This window comes from Falco cherrug, chromosome 12 (assembly GCF_023634085.1).
Source record: "Falco cherrug isolate bFalChe1 chromosome 12, bFalChe1.pri, whole genome shotgun sequence".
Taxonomy (NCBI): Eukaryota; Metazoa; Chordata; class Aves; order Falconiformes; family Falconidae; genus Falco; species Falco cherrug.
Window position 1 is genome coordinate 11,481,345 of NC_073708.1, and position 16,200 is coordinate 11,497,544.

Consider the following 16,200-nt stretch of genomic DNA (forward strand, 5'->3'; position numbering starts at 1 on the left):
TCTTACACTTTAGGGTTTATGTATCAATGAAAAACAGTTTGGGAAACGAATGTTAACCGAAACTACTTGTGGAGCATGCCACATGTGGATTTAGCCCAGTGATGGAAAAGGAAGGGAACAGATGGGCGAGGGACTTAATAAACTGATGTAAAAAGATACACGTGCTTCAGCTGTGTTAAAGTTTAGTTGTTACAGTTAATGGAAGTAGATTTGATTCACCATATGCAAATATGGTTATTTTTAATTAAGGTCTTTTAGCTATTCATATACAAGTCCAATATTATTCTGGAATGCTTCTGCTCTTTTCAACAGAAGACAAAGCGCCATGTGGATCACCTTCCTCTATTCCAAATGTTGTTCTCCATCAGGAAGACCAGACCCAGTTTTCACATGGTGATGAAGTAATTTGTGGATGTAAACAAGGCTCTGGCAATTCTAGGCAAATGAAAATAAAATGTCTTCATGGGGAATGGAAGCCTTTACCTCTTTGTCCTGGTAATCTATATCACGCTCATATCTGAAATACTGTGGAAATATTAGGGAAACAGATCTACTCAAAATGTCAACACCTTCAGCAATCAGTATGTAGCCAGCAATACTATAGCTTCATGCATCTCAGCTAAGAGGTTTTTTATTTACTTCTCTTTTAAATGTGAACATGTCCTTCATCCTGGAAAGTTCCTGCAGGTACAAGTTTGTAAGCACTCTGAGCAGGTTTGGGAAAGGAAACATGCTTCCACAGTGGGTAAAATCAAGTATGGGGGTAGATCTTCGGTGTGTGGTGGCTTTTACCCATTTTTCCAGTGTTCTTCCCTAGTAACAACCCTTCAGAAGCCTTGGGACACAGCTGCAATAAAGCAGTGTGCCTGTTGCATTAATTACTTATAGTTTTATGTCTCTGTATACTACTTTTATAAAATCGTACTGGGAATTCAAAATACTATTAATAGCTGCAACATGCTAGGCTTATCCCATCCTCACCGTTTTTATGTGGATTAGTCCTTTTCATTTCTGATCAGTAGTTTTCTCTTTTTCCCATCTTCCCATTAAGTTTTGCACTGCATAAATTGAATGAAAGTAATAACTTTTAGAAATATATAAAACAAAGCCTTTTCCTAAGAAAAAGAAAAGAATTACACTGGAGTCAGTAATTTAAGAAAGAAGTGGCACTGGACGAGAAGTCTTATCTGGGATAAATTACTCTAGATTACTCCAGCATTTCACTGTAACAGAATACAACTTGCCCCTCCCTCCCTCCCCACCCCCCCCACCCCCCACCCCCCCCTTTTCTTCACAAGTGACTTTGTATTCGTCAGTGATTTGAGTACACCATACCTTCATTTACAATTATGTTGAGGATTGAATCTGGCACAAAACGCATTCTGCTTAGCTTTCACAAACGGCTTGTGTTCTGACTCTCAGAATCAGCAATCAAGGACTCAAGACATGGTTGTGACTTAGATACACTTCCACGGGAGTCTGATACTGGATACATATTCGTTGTGGAGTAGTACTTCCTTTATGCTCCTGTTTCTACAAGCAAAAGAAGGCTTTTTGTCTTGCTCATCTTGCTACCTTTTTATAGTTTTAGGGGAGGAAAAGAATGCTTTGGTTTTATCTTACTTGCTGCACTCAGCAGAAGGGGTCCTGTCAACATAAAAATAATGGCTTTGTGAGTGGGAACAGTCTGCTTTAGATAGCTGGAACAAAAATGATTCTATTTGTAACTATTTGTACTTACTTCAGACTGCAGTAAATTAAACACATACTTTCCCACGGACATGCATTGGGAAACTGATGAGCCCTTCATTGGTGAATGTGTATGTACATACTAACTCAGCAACACTGGGTTTTAGCTCTTTTTTTTTCTTTTTATTTTGTTTTCCCAGATCCTATTCCTCAGTGTGTACTTCCAATGAATGTTGAGCTTGTGCACAAGAGTCATCTTTCCAAACAAAAAAAGGAGACTAGATTCCATAAAGTTATACGTTACGTATGTAAATCGGGTGACAAAAGTATTAAACTGGCAAGTTGTGTGTCTGGAAAATGGTTACCAGAGATTCAATGTACAGGTATGTTTTTAGATTTGCAGACAATTTCTTCTTTTTATTTAGGAATGATAAATGCTCATTATTAAAGCTGCTTAGCGTTGCTGTTTCACTAGTTTGAAATAGAAAAGCTTACCTATTTATATACATGCTTACTCTATTATATGCTAAAGGCTAGTCACGAAAAATATGAATAATCTGCAATAGTAATGAATAAACCTAGTTAATTTGAACAATTGACTAGGTTTAGAGACACTGTATTTTAGCAAGGCAGGCTTACTAATCTCTCTTCTAACAACTGGAACAGTTGTCACTGTCCCTTCTGATGTGAGAAAAGATGCAATGATAAATTTAAGCTTGGTTCTTCCAAAGGGCTTTACTGTGGTGCAAATGAGAGTAGCACATAGCTCAAGCTCCAGAAAAGTTCCTTTATTTCCTGTAAACGTTCAAAGCTTTCCTATTCCTGATTTTTCTTTTTTTTTTTTTCCCTTCTATTTTTTCCAATTGCTTCCTATTGATTTCACTTCCTAGTGAAATAATAAGAAAAAAAAGCCGAGTTGGCCAAGTCAAAAGCACAGACCTGGAGTAACACATAAGTGCCCTTATGTAACACACCCCAAAGGTCGGGTGCCTGCAGGACTGCCTTCACGTACAGCACAGGGGGATGTTGCCTGAAGAAGGCACGATTGTAAACTAGTCATTGCCTCGTTTATGCCAGATCCATGGGAATGATGCCTGAAAGTGGGAGAAGCGCACAGAGCAGCAGTCACTCTGGGCTGCATTCCCTTTCAAAACCGTGTCCCTACCTTCTCAGTTTTCTGGAACCACTAGGAGCAACCAACCAAGCTCTGAAGGTCTTCTCCTTCCTAGATCTACCTTCTTCCCTCCCTTTTTCTTTCCTTTAGCAGGAGCAGCCCTTCATTTCTTGAGCAGCAAAATTTAAGTTTTACTTGTTTCCTTTTGTGATTCTTATTTAGCTGTTATTAGCTAAGTCTGAAGAAAAAAAAGCAACAGAACAAAACAATACCTCCAGAAGTTGGTCCACTTTTCCTAAAGCAGTTCACTAGAGAGGGAAAGCACAAAGAGTGTGCAGCTGTGTGTAAGGGAAAGGAGGGACTACAAGAAGCTTCAGCTTAGAAGGCTGTCGGCAGCTGTGCCTGTTTTTTCTATGAGTTTGAAAGCACATGAGCATCTGAAGGCAGCTCTGGTGTTTCTGAAGCACAAAAAAATGATCATTACATTGATTAAAGCTTGAGATAGCTGCTGAAGAATTATCCAATGCCAGTGTTTTCTTGGTTGTTTGTATTGCAATCTGTGATGAACTGCTACACTTTATCTTATGTTCTGGTCTAACATGAGTGTGTGTCCTTAGCTGAGGACAGCAAGAGCACATGCCCACCTCCACCTCAGGTGCCTGGTGCGCAGCCAATAACAGTTGGAAGAAATTACAAGCATGGGAGTAAAATAGCTTTTTCATGTCTGAAGAGTTTCCAGCTCATCGGTTCGAATGAAATAACCTGTATAGAAGGGAAATGGCAATCACCACCTCACTGTGTGGGTCAGTAGTGGATTGTTTTTTCTATTTATTTTATTATTAATTTCTATGTTATGCATTTGCAGTCACCGTTAGCAGGAGGATGATACTATTTACGTTAAGATTATCATGAACAGGTAACTGCAGAAAAGCAATAGAATGTAAGTTCCTAAAGTGTCGTTAACCAACTGCTGGACAGTAAGTCTTGTTTACAGAGACTCACCGAAGAGGCATATAAAACTTTCAGGTAGTCCTTCAAGAGCTGTGTATTTCTTTAGTATATTGCAGAATAGAGTCTCAGTTTTGACTGGAGGCCTTTAATAGTATCCTGGTGAAAAAAAACAGTACTATTTATTATTTAGCTGGTTTAGTATTTGGGTTTCTTCATTTTTATTCTTTCTTGATTTTTCTTTTTTTTTTTTGGGGGGGGGGGGCGGGAGGCGGGGAGGGGCTTTTCCTGTAGTAGGAGTATAAATGACATGGCATCACTCAGGCCATCTATTCTAAGAAATGCTGAGGAATCTAATTCAATTGGTAAAATATTACCGATGCAGGTGATATCTTGTAAGTGGAAGTTCGTTAAGAGGTAGAATAAAGTGTTTTCTGAAATGAACAGGAAATAGCTGAGCATGGGACGAATGAGATGCCAGCTGGTGACTGATGTGCACAACATGCCAACCATGTCTGTATTTTTAAGCTGCAAAATTCTGATGCCATGTGGTTTCTCTTCTACACTGCGTGTCTCCATTTCTGCTGACAAGTGGCAGACACAGAGAAGAATAACCAAAAAAATGTTTGAGCTATTCATAAAATAACTTCTACCGAAATAAAATTCCACGTCCCAGTTACTGAACAGGAACTTTGACTATTATTAGATCTTTTGTATTATGGAATTCAGTGCACACATATGCTCCCAACTTGATGTGGCAACTAGTAAAACCTAATTTACTAATTAATTTAAATTAGTTAGTTAATTAAAATCATATGAAACATAATTTACATTCACTCACCTGACAGTAGTATAGCAAAAGAAAGCACTGGAACATCCCTGACTCAGGAGGACTTTGCAGAGATTTAATCCATTGTATTTATCAGCAAGTACATTATAATACTTTGGAAGTTCTGTTCTTGTTTTCATTTTCATCATGTCATCACAAAACCACTTATGACATTGGTACAACTTTATTAATGGTGGAAAAATTTAGTAGGTAACATTCTAGGAATTCACTTTCAGTATCCCAAAACAAGATGACGTCTCCCTCTTTCTCTGCCTATGAAATTTTCCCTGTTATTGATGCTAAGCTGTAACTGCACCTCCGTGGAATGAACTGGAAAACAGCTTTAATTTCGTTCAAAGGAATAGAGAGAAACCCCATGCAGGAGGGAAATGAGACAGACTGTTTTCTTTGTGTATCTTAAATATTTCTTCATCTTCCTTTAAAGCTATTTAATTTATGTTTGGATTATTTCTTTTCTTTTTAGTTTTAGATGGCATATGTCATTGCAATATTAATTGTCTTGCATTTTGTTTATCTGTGTTTTCTGTATTTTTTTAGAAAGTCCATGTTTGCCACCAGAACCCATAGAATGTGTTGACGTTCCCAGACTGGAAAATCCAAACTTAAAAATTAAAAAAGAAGGGAAAATAATATATTTGGCTGGTGCTAGATTTAAGTATGTGTCTCGTTCTGGTTATGTGTTAAATGGATCATCGGAGATAACTTGTTCTATGGGAAGCTGGACCACAGCTCCTACATGCTTGGGTAATACGAAAAAGTACTTTTTCTGAATCGCTTTTAGCAATGAAATGGAAAGAATTTAAAACTGGAAGTTGACTAGTAAGGGCCCGTAACTCCATAGTTTGCTGTGGAATCTTATCATCCCTCATGGATATCTTCAGAGCAATCCTGTCTGGATGCAAGACTTGACCTTCCAACTGCAGTTTAATTTTTAAATATTTTATTCTTTGTATTCTTGCAGTCTTTGTTCAGTTCATATCTATGCCAGGTGAGCCCTGGGCACATCCTCATAATCCAAGGATCTGTTTTCTACAGAGCCAGCTAGCGACTGGGAGTTGCTTTGGTGCCTCAGTGATGGAAACAACTTTGGCACAGCAAGGGACAGAGCCTTTATTAACATTTTCTGGCACGGTTAACAACAAGATCTAAATATTTCACTGACTGACATCCATGCCTATTTAGGGGAAGGACTTATTTAATCTTCCATATGTTACCTTTTATATAAAATCCACTGTCAGCAGATGACTATGCTGATGTTAGAAAAAGCTCTCTAAAGCATCTGTGAGGTGGAAACAGTACACTCATGTGATGTGTATCACATTAGAACAAGCATCAACTTTCTGTATCTTTTCAGAAATTCCATGTGGAAGTTTTCCAAAAGTTGCCAATGCTCAAACTGAAGGCAGAAACAAGGAAATGTATGAGGCTGGTGAAACAATTCGCTACCAGTGTGACGAGGGGTTTCTGATTGTTGGTTCCCCTGAAACGATCTGCAGAGAAGGAAACTGGACAGCACCGCCCTTCTGTCAAGGTATAGGTTCTAGTTCTAAGTAGTACGTGATCCTACTTAGTCGTTCATGTTGTGAATTAAAATAATGTCAACTCAGGCATGCAGGTGAGTTGGCCCAATAGAGCCAACCAATGACTTGCTTTGAATGGGCTGCTACAACACCTGTCTTTCCGGCTCCTGAGTAACACCGAGCAGAGTAGATCAGCAAAGAAACTGTTTCCCCCATGGGCTGAAGCTACTAGCTCAAACTTTGCTCTCTGCTGAAATCAAGCAGGCAGAGGCTTACGGAGGAACGGATGCTGGCTGCAAGGGAGGAGGTTACTGGCAGCATATTGTATTTTATTTTCACATCGCTAAGAATGCCAGTTGCTGAAAGTTGCCTTCAAATACAAAAGCAAGCACTTCGCTCTCCAGCTTTTTGGTGCACAATGTTGTACAGCACCAGGCTGCACATTTGGCTAATCTCTGCAACTCCTTTTCTCTTTTTAGTCACTCCAGGAAAAAACAGTACGTGGTGAAGTGTTGTAGAATAAAGACCATAGATAGTATTTTCCTTTTCTACCTGTAGAAAATGATCTGTGTTACACAAACCGGTTTTGCTCATCGGGTACAACGGTGCTCTGGAATGCAATGTTCTGTGGTTGTCGTATTGCTGCACTACGATGCTTAAATGCACCTCTCTTTTCAGATGTTAGGTGTGGACCCGCACCTGAAATTCCCAATGCTTTTATTACAAGCACTCAACAGGAGAAGTATCTGCCCGGTGCCAGAGTGCAGTATGAATGTGAACGCACTTTTCAAATTATGGGTGGAAATTATGTCACTTGTATGGATGGAGTATGGTCACAAGCACCAACTTGCAGAGGTACGAATCTGTGCTTTCATCTTGCCTGTTAGCATAGAGGGAACTGTTTGTTTACCTGAACACACACTAAAGACTTTACCTTTTTTATTTCTGTTTCCTACCCCAACTTTGTGCTTGCTATTGCTTCCTTGCACAGCACTTTAATTTAGCCTGATGCTTCTAGAAATACTGGGGGTATTTTCATCAGTGGCAAAACCGCCTTGAAGAAGCAGGGCCTCAGACGGGCTGCTCTGTCATTGTCCTGGGTAATACTGGCATTTCCCCAGAGTCCACCATTTCAGCATCCTTCAGCAGAAAGACATATAAGGGCTCCTCTGTTTTATTCCAACTTGTCAGGGAGTATCTGAATGGAAGAAGCAGCCGGGGAAGAAACAGCTGTTCTTCCCCAGGGCTCCACTCTGACCAATGCAGATCCCAGCAGAGACTCAGATCTAAACCGTGTAAGATCTGCTAGGCCTATGGAAGTCAGAAGAGCATTCCTGTGACAAGGAACTGTCAGGAGCTGTGCTCCTGTCCCCTGCCCAGATCTGTGGCTGCAGGGTGAACAGTGCAGGCTGACAAGCTCCTCCGACACTGCTGGTCCTCCAGAGCTCTGTGTTTGACCAGAGCACCAGCTGGTCTACTACCCCTGCAATTTTCAGGGATGCCAGGGATTTCCATGTCCCAGTGGAGGGGCATGGCCATGCAGGAAGGCTGGTGTGGCTTCTTGTGCTATAGGGTGTAGCTACAGAAACACTAGCTTTTTCTAAAAGCTGTCATTGACACTGCCATCCTCTGAGAGTCCCAGAAAGAGTGTTCTGCTGCCACTGTCACACCTCGTTGTTTTCTCTGTGATGAACTTTTGGAGCTCTGACCCACCTGAGGCAGAAACTCCGGACAGAAATTTTAACAAGGTGGATTCTTTTAACTGTTGGTTGTATAGGGAAACACCTCAGCGACTGCAAACATGACTGCAGCAGTGTCTCTTTTCAGATGTGACGTGTAAACCTCCTCCAGAAATTGCTGGTGGTAACGTTCGAGGTATTAAAAAGTCAAGGTATTTGCCTGAGGAGAATGCTCACTATCAGTGCTGGGAAGGCTTTCAGATGAGTGGGCCTTCCACCGTAGTGTGTCAGAATGGGACCTGGACAGAGCTGCCAAAGTGTAGAGGTAATTTCTCTCTCTCTTCCTACAGTCACCTGTCAGTGAGACTGTCATGAAGCTGACAAGGTGGCATTTACTTCTCCACATTTCAGTCTCATTATTGTGCACAAACACAATGTATCTGGCATGCTCAGGAAAAAGCCGTTTCCCTCGGTGGCTGTTCAGACGAGTTTAACAGCTGTGTGACCCCAGTAGCTTCACTTGAGAGAGCCACATCTAGAAAACCACCATGAGGCCGAGCACAATTGCTGGCCAGGTCTGATTTTGGGATGTAGTCCTTGGACAACTTAGTATCTCCTTTCTTGGTCTGCCTGACGAGAAGAGAGTGAAAATTTTGCCATCAGTGTGGGAGAACAGAACCAACAGCTTCCCTGTGAGTTGAGATGCCAATAATGCAGACAATAACACTGCTATATTGAATGCCATGCAGTCAAATCAACGCTAAATCAACCGAGAGTAGAATTTGATGTGTGGGCCAATACCTAGGTATTGTGTTGGTGCCTCCTAGGATTTCATGAGTGCGCTGAATAATCGCATTTGTTTTCATTAGACATACGGAAAGTTTCAGCACATGAACCAATGCAGCAGCATTTGACTCAACCACCACCCAGCTGGAAGCTGAAATGGGTGCAGAAACAGCAGTTAAACTAAGATCAGGCTGTATTTAAACTCACAGCATGCCCTCTGATTGGGAATTTCCTTCCAGGGAAAGGTGGGAAATGTGGCCCTCCTCCAGCTATTGAAAATGGAGACATTCTTTCCTTCCCTGTGCGAGAATATCGGCCAGGTACAACTCTGGAATACAAATGCCCAAATCTCTACATCCTGGAAGGATCCCGGTATATCACCTGTACTAACGGGCAGTGGACAAGTCCCCCAGTTTGCCTAGGTAGGCTTACGTGTGTGCTGTGTGGCCAAAGGCTGTGTGACTGTTACTTTGTCTTCTCAGATCCTGGGGGCATCACTTGTGCAGCAGCACTTGTGCTGAGGCCATGGTGCCAGCAGGGCAGAACAGCAACGAGTCCTTCTTTTGTCCAAAAGGAGTTTCTTCTTGAATGAAGGCAGCTCACATAGTCCCCTCTGCTGCCTGCTGTCTCTTGCCGCCGCAACAGGTTTGGGAGGAGAGTTTGGCTGGCCCCCTCTGTGTGAGCAGGTCTCCATCGCCGTGCAGGGCTCCCGAACGCTTCCGAGTTGGGGATGCTGCTATGGCCAGCAGGCTGTGAGCGGGGAGGATGGGTCAGAGTACATGGCAGTGTTGGGGAAATCTGGGGGTGCATCCGTGCCATAGCTGTGAGGAAACAAATACAGAGAACTGCTGAGCAGAAGAGAAGAGGCGATCCCAAAAACGATACAGGGCAGTTCACTGGTGCCTGTTACCTTCCCCACCTGTGCTTTGATCTTGCCCTGTGTGATTGTCAGAGTGAAAAGGCTTCTCTGTAGCTCTATGCAGGGTCTCAGCCATGGTCTTCTTTCCCTTTAGCTTGCATGTCAATGTCTTTACTGTTGATGAGTAGAACTTCTGTAGGCTCTAGAGGAAAACAAGGTACCTGCGGTGCAGCTGTATGAAGTCATGACACTCTTCTTATGCCTTTTTCAAGTGGCCTGTACAGCATCTGAAGAAGACATGGACAGAAACAATATTGAGCTGAAATGGGTCACAAAAACAAAGCTGTATTCCACATCGGGTGACTTTATTGAATTTCAGTGTAAAAGAGGATATGTGGCGGACCCAGCATCTTCGCCCTTCAGAGTGCAGTGTGTGATGGGGACGTTAGAATATCCACGGTGCAATGAAGGAAGTAAGTCATCTCCACTTCAGCCACAGCTTAGCTGCTGTGTTGTTGCATTTTTAGTGCTGAAGCTGAGGGGAAAGCCTTTAACTTTCCTGGGAGAGGGCCTGGGGAGGATCCAGGGTGAGGGAGCATCCTGTAAGCTGCAGGTGGTGAGGGTCAGTGTTCCTGGGAAGCCGTTGACCAGCATACCTGAGCTGGATAGACTGCTGGGGAAAGGGCTCTCAGGGGCTCTGGGCTGGTACCTACAGTTACAGAGCATCAGTTGTCCAGTGTGAAGCCTACAGGCAAATAACGAAAGAATTTTTTGCAGAGAACTGTACATTGCAGGAGGAGGTTATGAATGCTAATAATATTCAACTACAGTCACCAAGGCCATCGAGCACTTCCACCTATCGCTCTGGAGATTATATTTCCTTTAACTGCAAATGGTCATACAGCGTAGTTTCACCCACAGAGAAACTTCATGTAGAGTGCCTGGATGGAGTGATTTCATATCCTGCATGTGCCAGTAAGTGCTCCGTGCCAAGACACAGGGTGGCAGGGGTGGGCTGTAGGAGGCAGCTTTGCTGAAGTTGCCTGTCCACTGCTCTGAGGAACCACTGTGGTGCGTCTGGCTTGGCCTTCATGCCTTCTCTCCTTTTCTCTCTTTATGCTGCAGGGTTATTCTGATAAATGGGAATGGCATGAAGGAGCCCAGCTGTGGAAACAAATCCCTCCACTGACCCAGTGATTTGAGCTCAATTTTTCCTGGTGTTTCCCATCTTGCTGTGCATTGTTTGCAGCTTAGCCAACGTTCTGTCTTGGAATTTGTTACTGTTTTTATTGTTGGATGATTATGTTTACATTTTCTCCATGCTATCCATTTATGTAAATGTATTTACCTTTTATCCATCTGAATGGTTGTGCTTACAGTTTATCCAGTCTGTATTAATCTCACTGTTACTTTTATCAGCTATTGTGTCCCAAAGTAGGCTGGCTTTGGTGGCATGCTGAAACAAGAATTAAAGTTCAAAAGTGATTTCATCATTAGGAAGCAGAGTGTGTTTGGCCTTGTCTGCTCCTAACCTTCTTCATGCACTTGCATGGAAACTACTCTGGGGTCGTGGCAGAGGTGAGTGTCCTGATCAGGACAAGCAAGTGGCATCTCCTTTAAACAACTCAAGGAAGTCTCTGGATCACAGACCTAGCTCTTACGGGGGACTTGAGCCTCCCCGGCACTTGCTGGAAGGGCAAGATGTTGGGATGCAAGTAATTGGGATTTCTGCATGGAGGTGGGGATAACTTCTTGGTCCAGTTCCTGGAATGGGGCCTCATCTTTATGTTTTGTAGGAGCATTTCTGATGATGTCTTGATGGGGCCAGGACCTTCATTACTTACTAGTAGTTGATCCAATGTATCAGGTACCTGCTGCACCTGATGTATGCCAATGTGTTGCAGCTAACCCATTTGTTTATCACTGATGTCTTGCTTGTCAGGGGAAGGCTGAGGAAGTGGGTCTACTACCTCTTACATATGGGACTTCGTAGATGAAACTCAGTTCCTTTTCTTGCTAGTCACTTTTCTAAGGGTTTTTGAAAGGCAGCGTGGGCAGCTCACCTGGCACTGGGCAGCAACGGGTAGTTTTGTGTTGGCCTTTTGTGCCTTCACCTCAGAGGGTTATTTCCTTATCTAATTCCACTAAGGTCACAAAAATCAAGTAAACTAGCATGCCGCATTTGTGTATAAAGGAGCTTATTTCAATATTCATGTAGGGTATTGATAGGGGTTGATTTCTCTCCACGAAGTAAGGCAAGAAATACTTCTGTTGTTCCTTTTGCTGGATAAAGGTGACTTCAGAACAGCTAAATCTTTGCTTTGGCAGTCCCATACCCCAAAACTGGACTCATTTTCTTAGAGTAAGATGTGAAGAGAGAAAAGGCAAGCTGACTTCCTGAGCACAGACAGGTCTTTTTAGCAGGGACCTGGAGAAGAGGGAGCCCTTCAGCTCAAAACCAGATAAATCAATGCTGAAGGTCCCCCCTAGAAGAGTGGGCTCTAACAGGGGATGCATGCACGCGTAAGATGTTCCATTGGTGTGGAGGAATAAAACATTAGGACTTATCTCTTCACCCCCTCCCAAAGTTTTACCGATATTTAATACCCAGGTTTGACAGTGGCAATTCACTTGGTCAGTATGTCAGAGAGTTCCATGTTACCTATGGTACTGTTGGGGGGGGGGGGGGGGGGGGAGTGGGTTCTCTGCCATGCAGAGGAGTTCACAGTGGCACTCATTTGTTTGCTTTCAACACATTGCAATGCATTGTGTTTGTGTGTGCCCAGTTAAGTGCATTTGTGGATTATATTTAGTTTTAACCAAACTGGCACCCAGCCCAAGTTTTATTTCAGCTGTTATAAGGCTGCAAAGGGAAAGCGAGCACCAGCAATAGAATTCCTTCCTCGAAACTTCTGTGTGGGAGCTGTTGCTGGATGTTTTCAATTTTGGAGCAGACTTCCATGAGAATGAGAAAATGAGGGAACTGTTTTGTGGCTAGGAAAGCATGTAGCCCCAGTGTTGGTGGGGCTCTTACAAGGCTGCCAGGGGAATGGCTAACTCCCACAGGTGCTGGATACCGTTCTCTACTGCAGTCCACTTGCCTGGGCAACATGTCATATCATCCTTGAAGGGATACTTTTCCTTAACACTTGACAGGAGCCACCACCAGAACCTGAGGATTTGTGTCCCTCTTCCAATTGCCTTGTCAATGCTCCCTTCTCTAAAAAATGAGCCTTGCTGCTTGGCTTCCCTACCCTCTAATTCTGAACTACTAGCCCACTATCAGAGCAGCCAGGTGATAACGTGCTCACCTGGATGACAGCTAAAATCTTTTTGCATAGCCCACAGCTCCTTCAGGGACAGGGGTCAAGTGGTTACCTCCTGTTCTTCCTCCTCCTCCAGTTCCTGTTGTGGCCCTGCTGCATCCTCCATTACTAAATGAGCTGTTTTTCATGTCCATTTCTTCTTCTGTGTAGGGGTCACTGATACAGACATGGGTTGTTCCTCTGCATCACCTGTTGCCAGGATCTGGGTAGCCACAGTGCCCATCACAGGGTTCTGAGTAACTGCAGTACCTGCTGTTGGGGCTGGAGTAGCCACAATGCCCAGTGCAGGTGTCTGACTAGCCACAGTGCCTCTCACGGGGGTCTTGCTTTGAAGAATCAGTCTGCAATATGCAGGTGAGCAGAGGTTATCTTTATTCGGCAGCACTGGGTGCATGGGGCATCGCTCCACCAAAGTCATGCACACCAAGGGAGCCTTTCAGCCCCCTCTTTATACAAGTCACTCATGTTTATTCATTAACTTTCTGGGAACTCATTAACATATCTTGTGCCTGGACAATTAGCACACTCCCATTCAAGGATTTAGTATATCTTCAAGTTAACAATATTAACATATCTTGTGCCTGGACAATTAGCACACTCCCTATGTCACCTGTTTGAGGATTTAGTACATCAAGTTAACAATAAGGGTCTCCTCAGATAAACATGAGCACACTGTTCCTTAAATAAATCATATATGGCTCCTTATTCAGTCTGAGTAGCTGCAGTGCCTCACTGCAGGACCTGGAATACCCACAGCTGGTTGCTTAATTCTCAGCAAAATCAGAACCACATTTAGTTTTCCTAGAAATAGTATCAGGACCAGCAATAGGCAGGTTTCAACAGCCCAAGGATATTCAAAATTTTCAAAATTCTTAAATACTTCTGTAACTAGCCTGGAGAAGAAGGGGGAGATGTAGGAAGATGTCTCACCCATAGGTTGGCTGTCTGAGGAGAATGGGCAAAAGGTGTAATTAGTGGTAGTTCCCATGGGATGGCACCCGAAGTACACAGGTGACGACCAAACTGATCACACAGACCAGCTTAGTTTCAGGACCAAGGATTCTAACATGCCACAAGCCAGTACTGCAAAGCACAGCAAAACAAGAACCTTAGCCCAGGCCCCAAGGGTGATAAATACTAAACCAGCAAACACAAGCTTAAAGTAAGGTGTTGTATAATGTAACTCTGAGAACAAACAAAAAAAAACACCACCACCCCCCAAAAAAAAAAACCAACAGTGTGGCCAGTGACTATTAAAACAATAAAATGAATGCTTACAACACATTGATTTTGACATGCTCTGGTCAGATCTGTCGTTATCTCAACCCTTCAGGCCCCTCGTTGGGCACCAGAAGGGACCGTTGTGGTTTAAACCCAGCCAGTAACCAAGTACCACGCAGCCACTTGCTCACTCCCTGTCCCCAGTGGGATGGGGAGTAGCATCAGGAAAACATTAAAACTTGTGGGTTGAGGTAAGAACAACAATTGAAATAAAATACAGTAATAATAACCATCGTAATGAAAAAGAGAGAGGAATAAAACCCAAAGGGGAAAAAACCCCAAGTGATGCACAATACAGTTGCTCACCACCTGCTGACTGATGCCCAGCCAGTCCCCCAGCAGTGATCGGCCCCTCCTGGTCAACTCCCCCCAGTTTATATACTTATATCACATAATCCTGCCACAAATGCCCCGCTGTATCCCATCGTGCCCCCCTACTGCCCCGCTGTATCCCATCATGCCCCCACAAATGCCCCACTATATCCCAAAATGCCACAGAAATTCCCCCACTATATGCCATAATCCCACCTAACACACCCTTACATCTCATGATACCCCATAAAAATGCCCCAGTATATCCCATCATGCCCCACAAGTGCCTCACTATATCACATAATGCCCTACTATCACCATGGTATATCCCATAACACTTGGAAAATGCCTCACTATATCCCATAGTCCCCCTTAATGCTCTGGTATATCCCATCATGCCCCACATATGCCCCAGTACATCCCATAATACTTTGGAAACACAAATGCATCACTATATGGCATAATCCCCACTAATACCTTTTCAGTATCCTTAAGGGATGTGGCGAGGCTGTTATGAGGCAATATGGGATATAGCGGGGCATTACGGGCATCATGGGTTATAGGGGGGTGTCAGGAGTCTGCCCAGGCCCGACCACCCACCTCCTGCAACTGGCCCCCCCTCTGGACACCTCTGGGAAGATTTTTGGGGGTTCAGGGATGTTGGGGTTAGTCAAGTTAGTGTTAGGGTTAAGGCTATGGTAGCTACGTCAGGGGCCCCACGCCAGCGGTGGCCTGACGGGAGGCAGGCAGGTACGTCAGGGGCCCCACGCCCGGCAGCGGCCTGACGGGAGGCAGGTACGTACGTCAGGGGCCCCACGCCCGGCAGCGGCCTAACGGGAGGCAGGCAGGTACGTCAGGGGCCCCACGCCCGGCAGCGGCCTAACGGGAGGCAGGTACGTCAGGGGCCCCACGCCCGGCAGCGGCCTGACGGGAGGCAGGTACGTACGTCAGGGGCCCCACGCCCGGCAGCGGCCTAACGGGAGGCAGGCAGGTACGTCAGGGGCCCCACGCCCGGCGGCAGCCTGACGGGAGGCAGGCAGGTACGTCAGGGGCCCCACGCCCGGCAGCGGCCTGACGGGAGGCAGGTACGTACGTCAGGGGCCCCACGCCCGGCAGCGGCCTAACGGGAGGCAGGCAGGTACGTCAGGGGCCCCACGCCCGGCGGCAGCCTGACGGGAGGCAGGCAGGTACGTCAGGGGCCCCACGCCCGGCAGCGGCCTAACGGGAGGCAGGCAGGTACGTCAGGGGCCCCACGCCCGGCGGCGGCCTGACGGGAGGCAGGTACGTCAGGGGCCCCACGCCCGGCAGCGGCCTGACGGGAGGCAGGTACGTCAGGGGCCCCACGCCAGCGGCGGCCTGACGGGAGGCAGGTACGTCAGGGGCCCCACGCCCAGGCCCCCGCTGCTGGCCGCCCACCTGTTCCCGAAGGCCCTGCTCGGGGGCAGCTCCAGCAAGCGCAGCAGCAGTGCGACTGTTTCCCACAGCCAACAAAGCAACGCAGCCATACACCTGTCACCTATAGGAAACCGGTGCTGTAAGTGTGCTGATTTCTGCTTGTGGTGACCACAGTGCATGTGATGAAGCTGCCAAGCCTGTACCTTACTTCAGTATCATATTACTTCATTGTATTTTATCTGACAAAAGAGGGCAAGAAATCAAAAAAATTATTTTAGTCTGGTGCAGAAGCTGAAGAAACACTCTGTAAGTGGCAAGGTGAAGTGTGAGAAAGTGTATTTTTTTATTTTAACTGATGTTTAATTCTGCTGGCTCTGTTACCAATTTTTTGTTTCTAGAACGTTACAAAAGGAATTAACGAGCAAAGACAGTTACCTGGTG

The 16,200-nt window shown here is 44.9% G+C and overlaps 2 protein-coding genes across 3 annotated transcripts in view; one reads left to right on the plus strand and one right to left on the minus strand.

Annotated features, from left to right (window-relative positions):
* The window catches only part of CFH (complement factor H), a 34,091-nt gene extending 23,146 nt beyond the window's left edge, over nucleotides 1-10,945 (plus strand). Inside the window, exons 14-24 of the mRNA XM_027798184.2 lie at nucleotides 313-495; nucleotides 1,890-2,072; nucleotides 3,421-3,606; nucleotides 5,139-5,345; nucleotides 5,956-6,132; nucleotides 6,800-6,976; nucleotides 7,949-8,125; nucleotides 8,826-9,008; nucleotides 9,718-9,918; nucleotides 10,223-10,420; nucleotides 10,571-10,945. Of these exons, the coding sequence (XP_027653985.2) occupies nucleotides 313-495; nucleotides 1,890-2,072; nucleotides 3,421-3,606; nucleotides 5,139-5,345; nucleotides 5,956-6,132; nucleotides 6,800-6,976; nucleotides 7,949-8,125; nucleotides 8,826-9,008; nucleotides 9,718-9,918; nucleotides 10,223-10,420; nucleotides 10,571-10,581 (1,883 nt within the window). The 3' untranslated portion in view covers nucleotides 10,582-10,945. The remainder of the gene's footprint in view (nucleotides 1-312; nucleotides 496-1,889; nucleotides 2,073-3,420; nucleotides 3,607-5,138; nucleotides 5,346-5,955; nucleotides 6,133-6,799; nucleotides 6,977-7,948; nucleotides 8,126-8,825; nucleotides 9,009-9,717; nucleotides 9,919-10,222; nucleotides 10,421-10,570) is intronic.
* On the minus strand, nucleotides 8,824-9,711 carry LOC129737168 (uncharacterized). 2 transcript variants are annotated; one of them, XM_055724414.1, is made up of 2 exons: nucleotides 9,506-9,711; nucleotides 8,824-9,407 (listed from the first exon to the last, which is right to left on the minus strand). In XM_055724414.1, exons 1-2 carry the CDS (start codon nucleotides 9,579-9,581, stop codon nucleotides 9,052-9,054), a joined length of 432 nt encoding a protein of 143 aa, XP_055580389.1. In that variant the 5' UTR covers nucleotides 9,582-9,711; the 3' UTR covers nucleotides 8,824-9,051. The 2 variants fall into 2 exon arrangements, with proteins under 2 accessions (XP_055580389.1, XP_055580388.1); XM_055724413.1 differs by having other exon boundaries at nucleotides 9,497-9,711.
* Nucleotides 10,946-16,200: the final 5,255 nt, after the last annotated feature.

What these genes read in the sequence shown, in the direction of transcription:
- LOC129737168 (XM_055724413.1), bottom strand. Translation starts at nt 9,581, where the DNA reads ATGGCTGAGACCCTGCATAGAGCTACAGAGAAGCCTTTTCACTCTGAC. An exon ending in TCAAAGCACAGGTGGGGAAG is followed by an intron (nt 9,408 to 9,496) that starts GTAACAGGCACC and finishes GTTTCCTCACAG; the next exon opens with CTATGGCACGGATGCACCCC.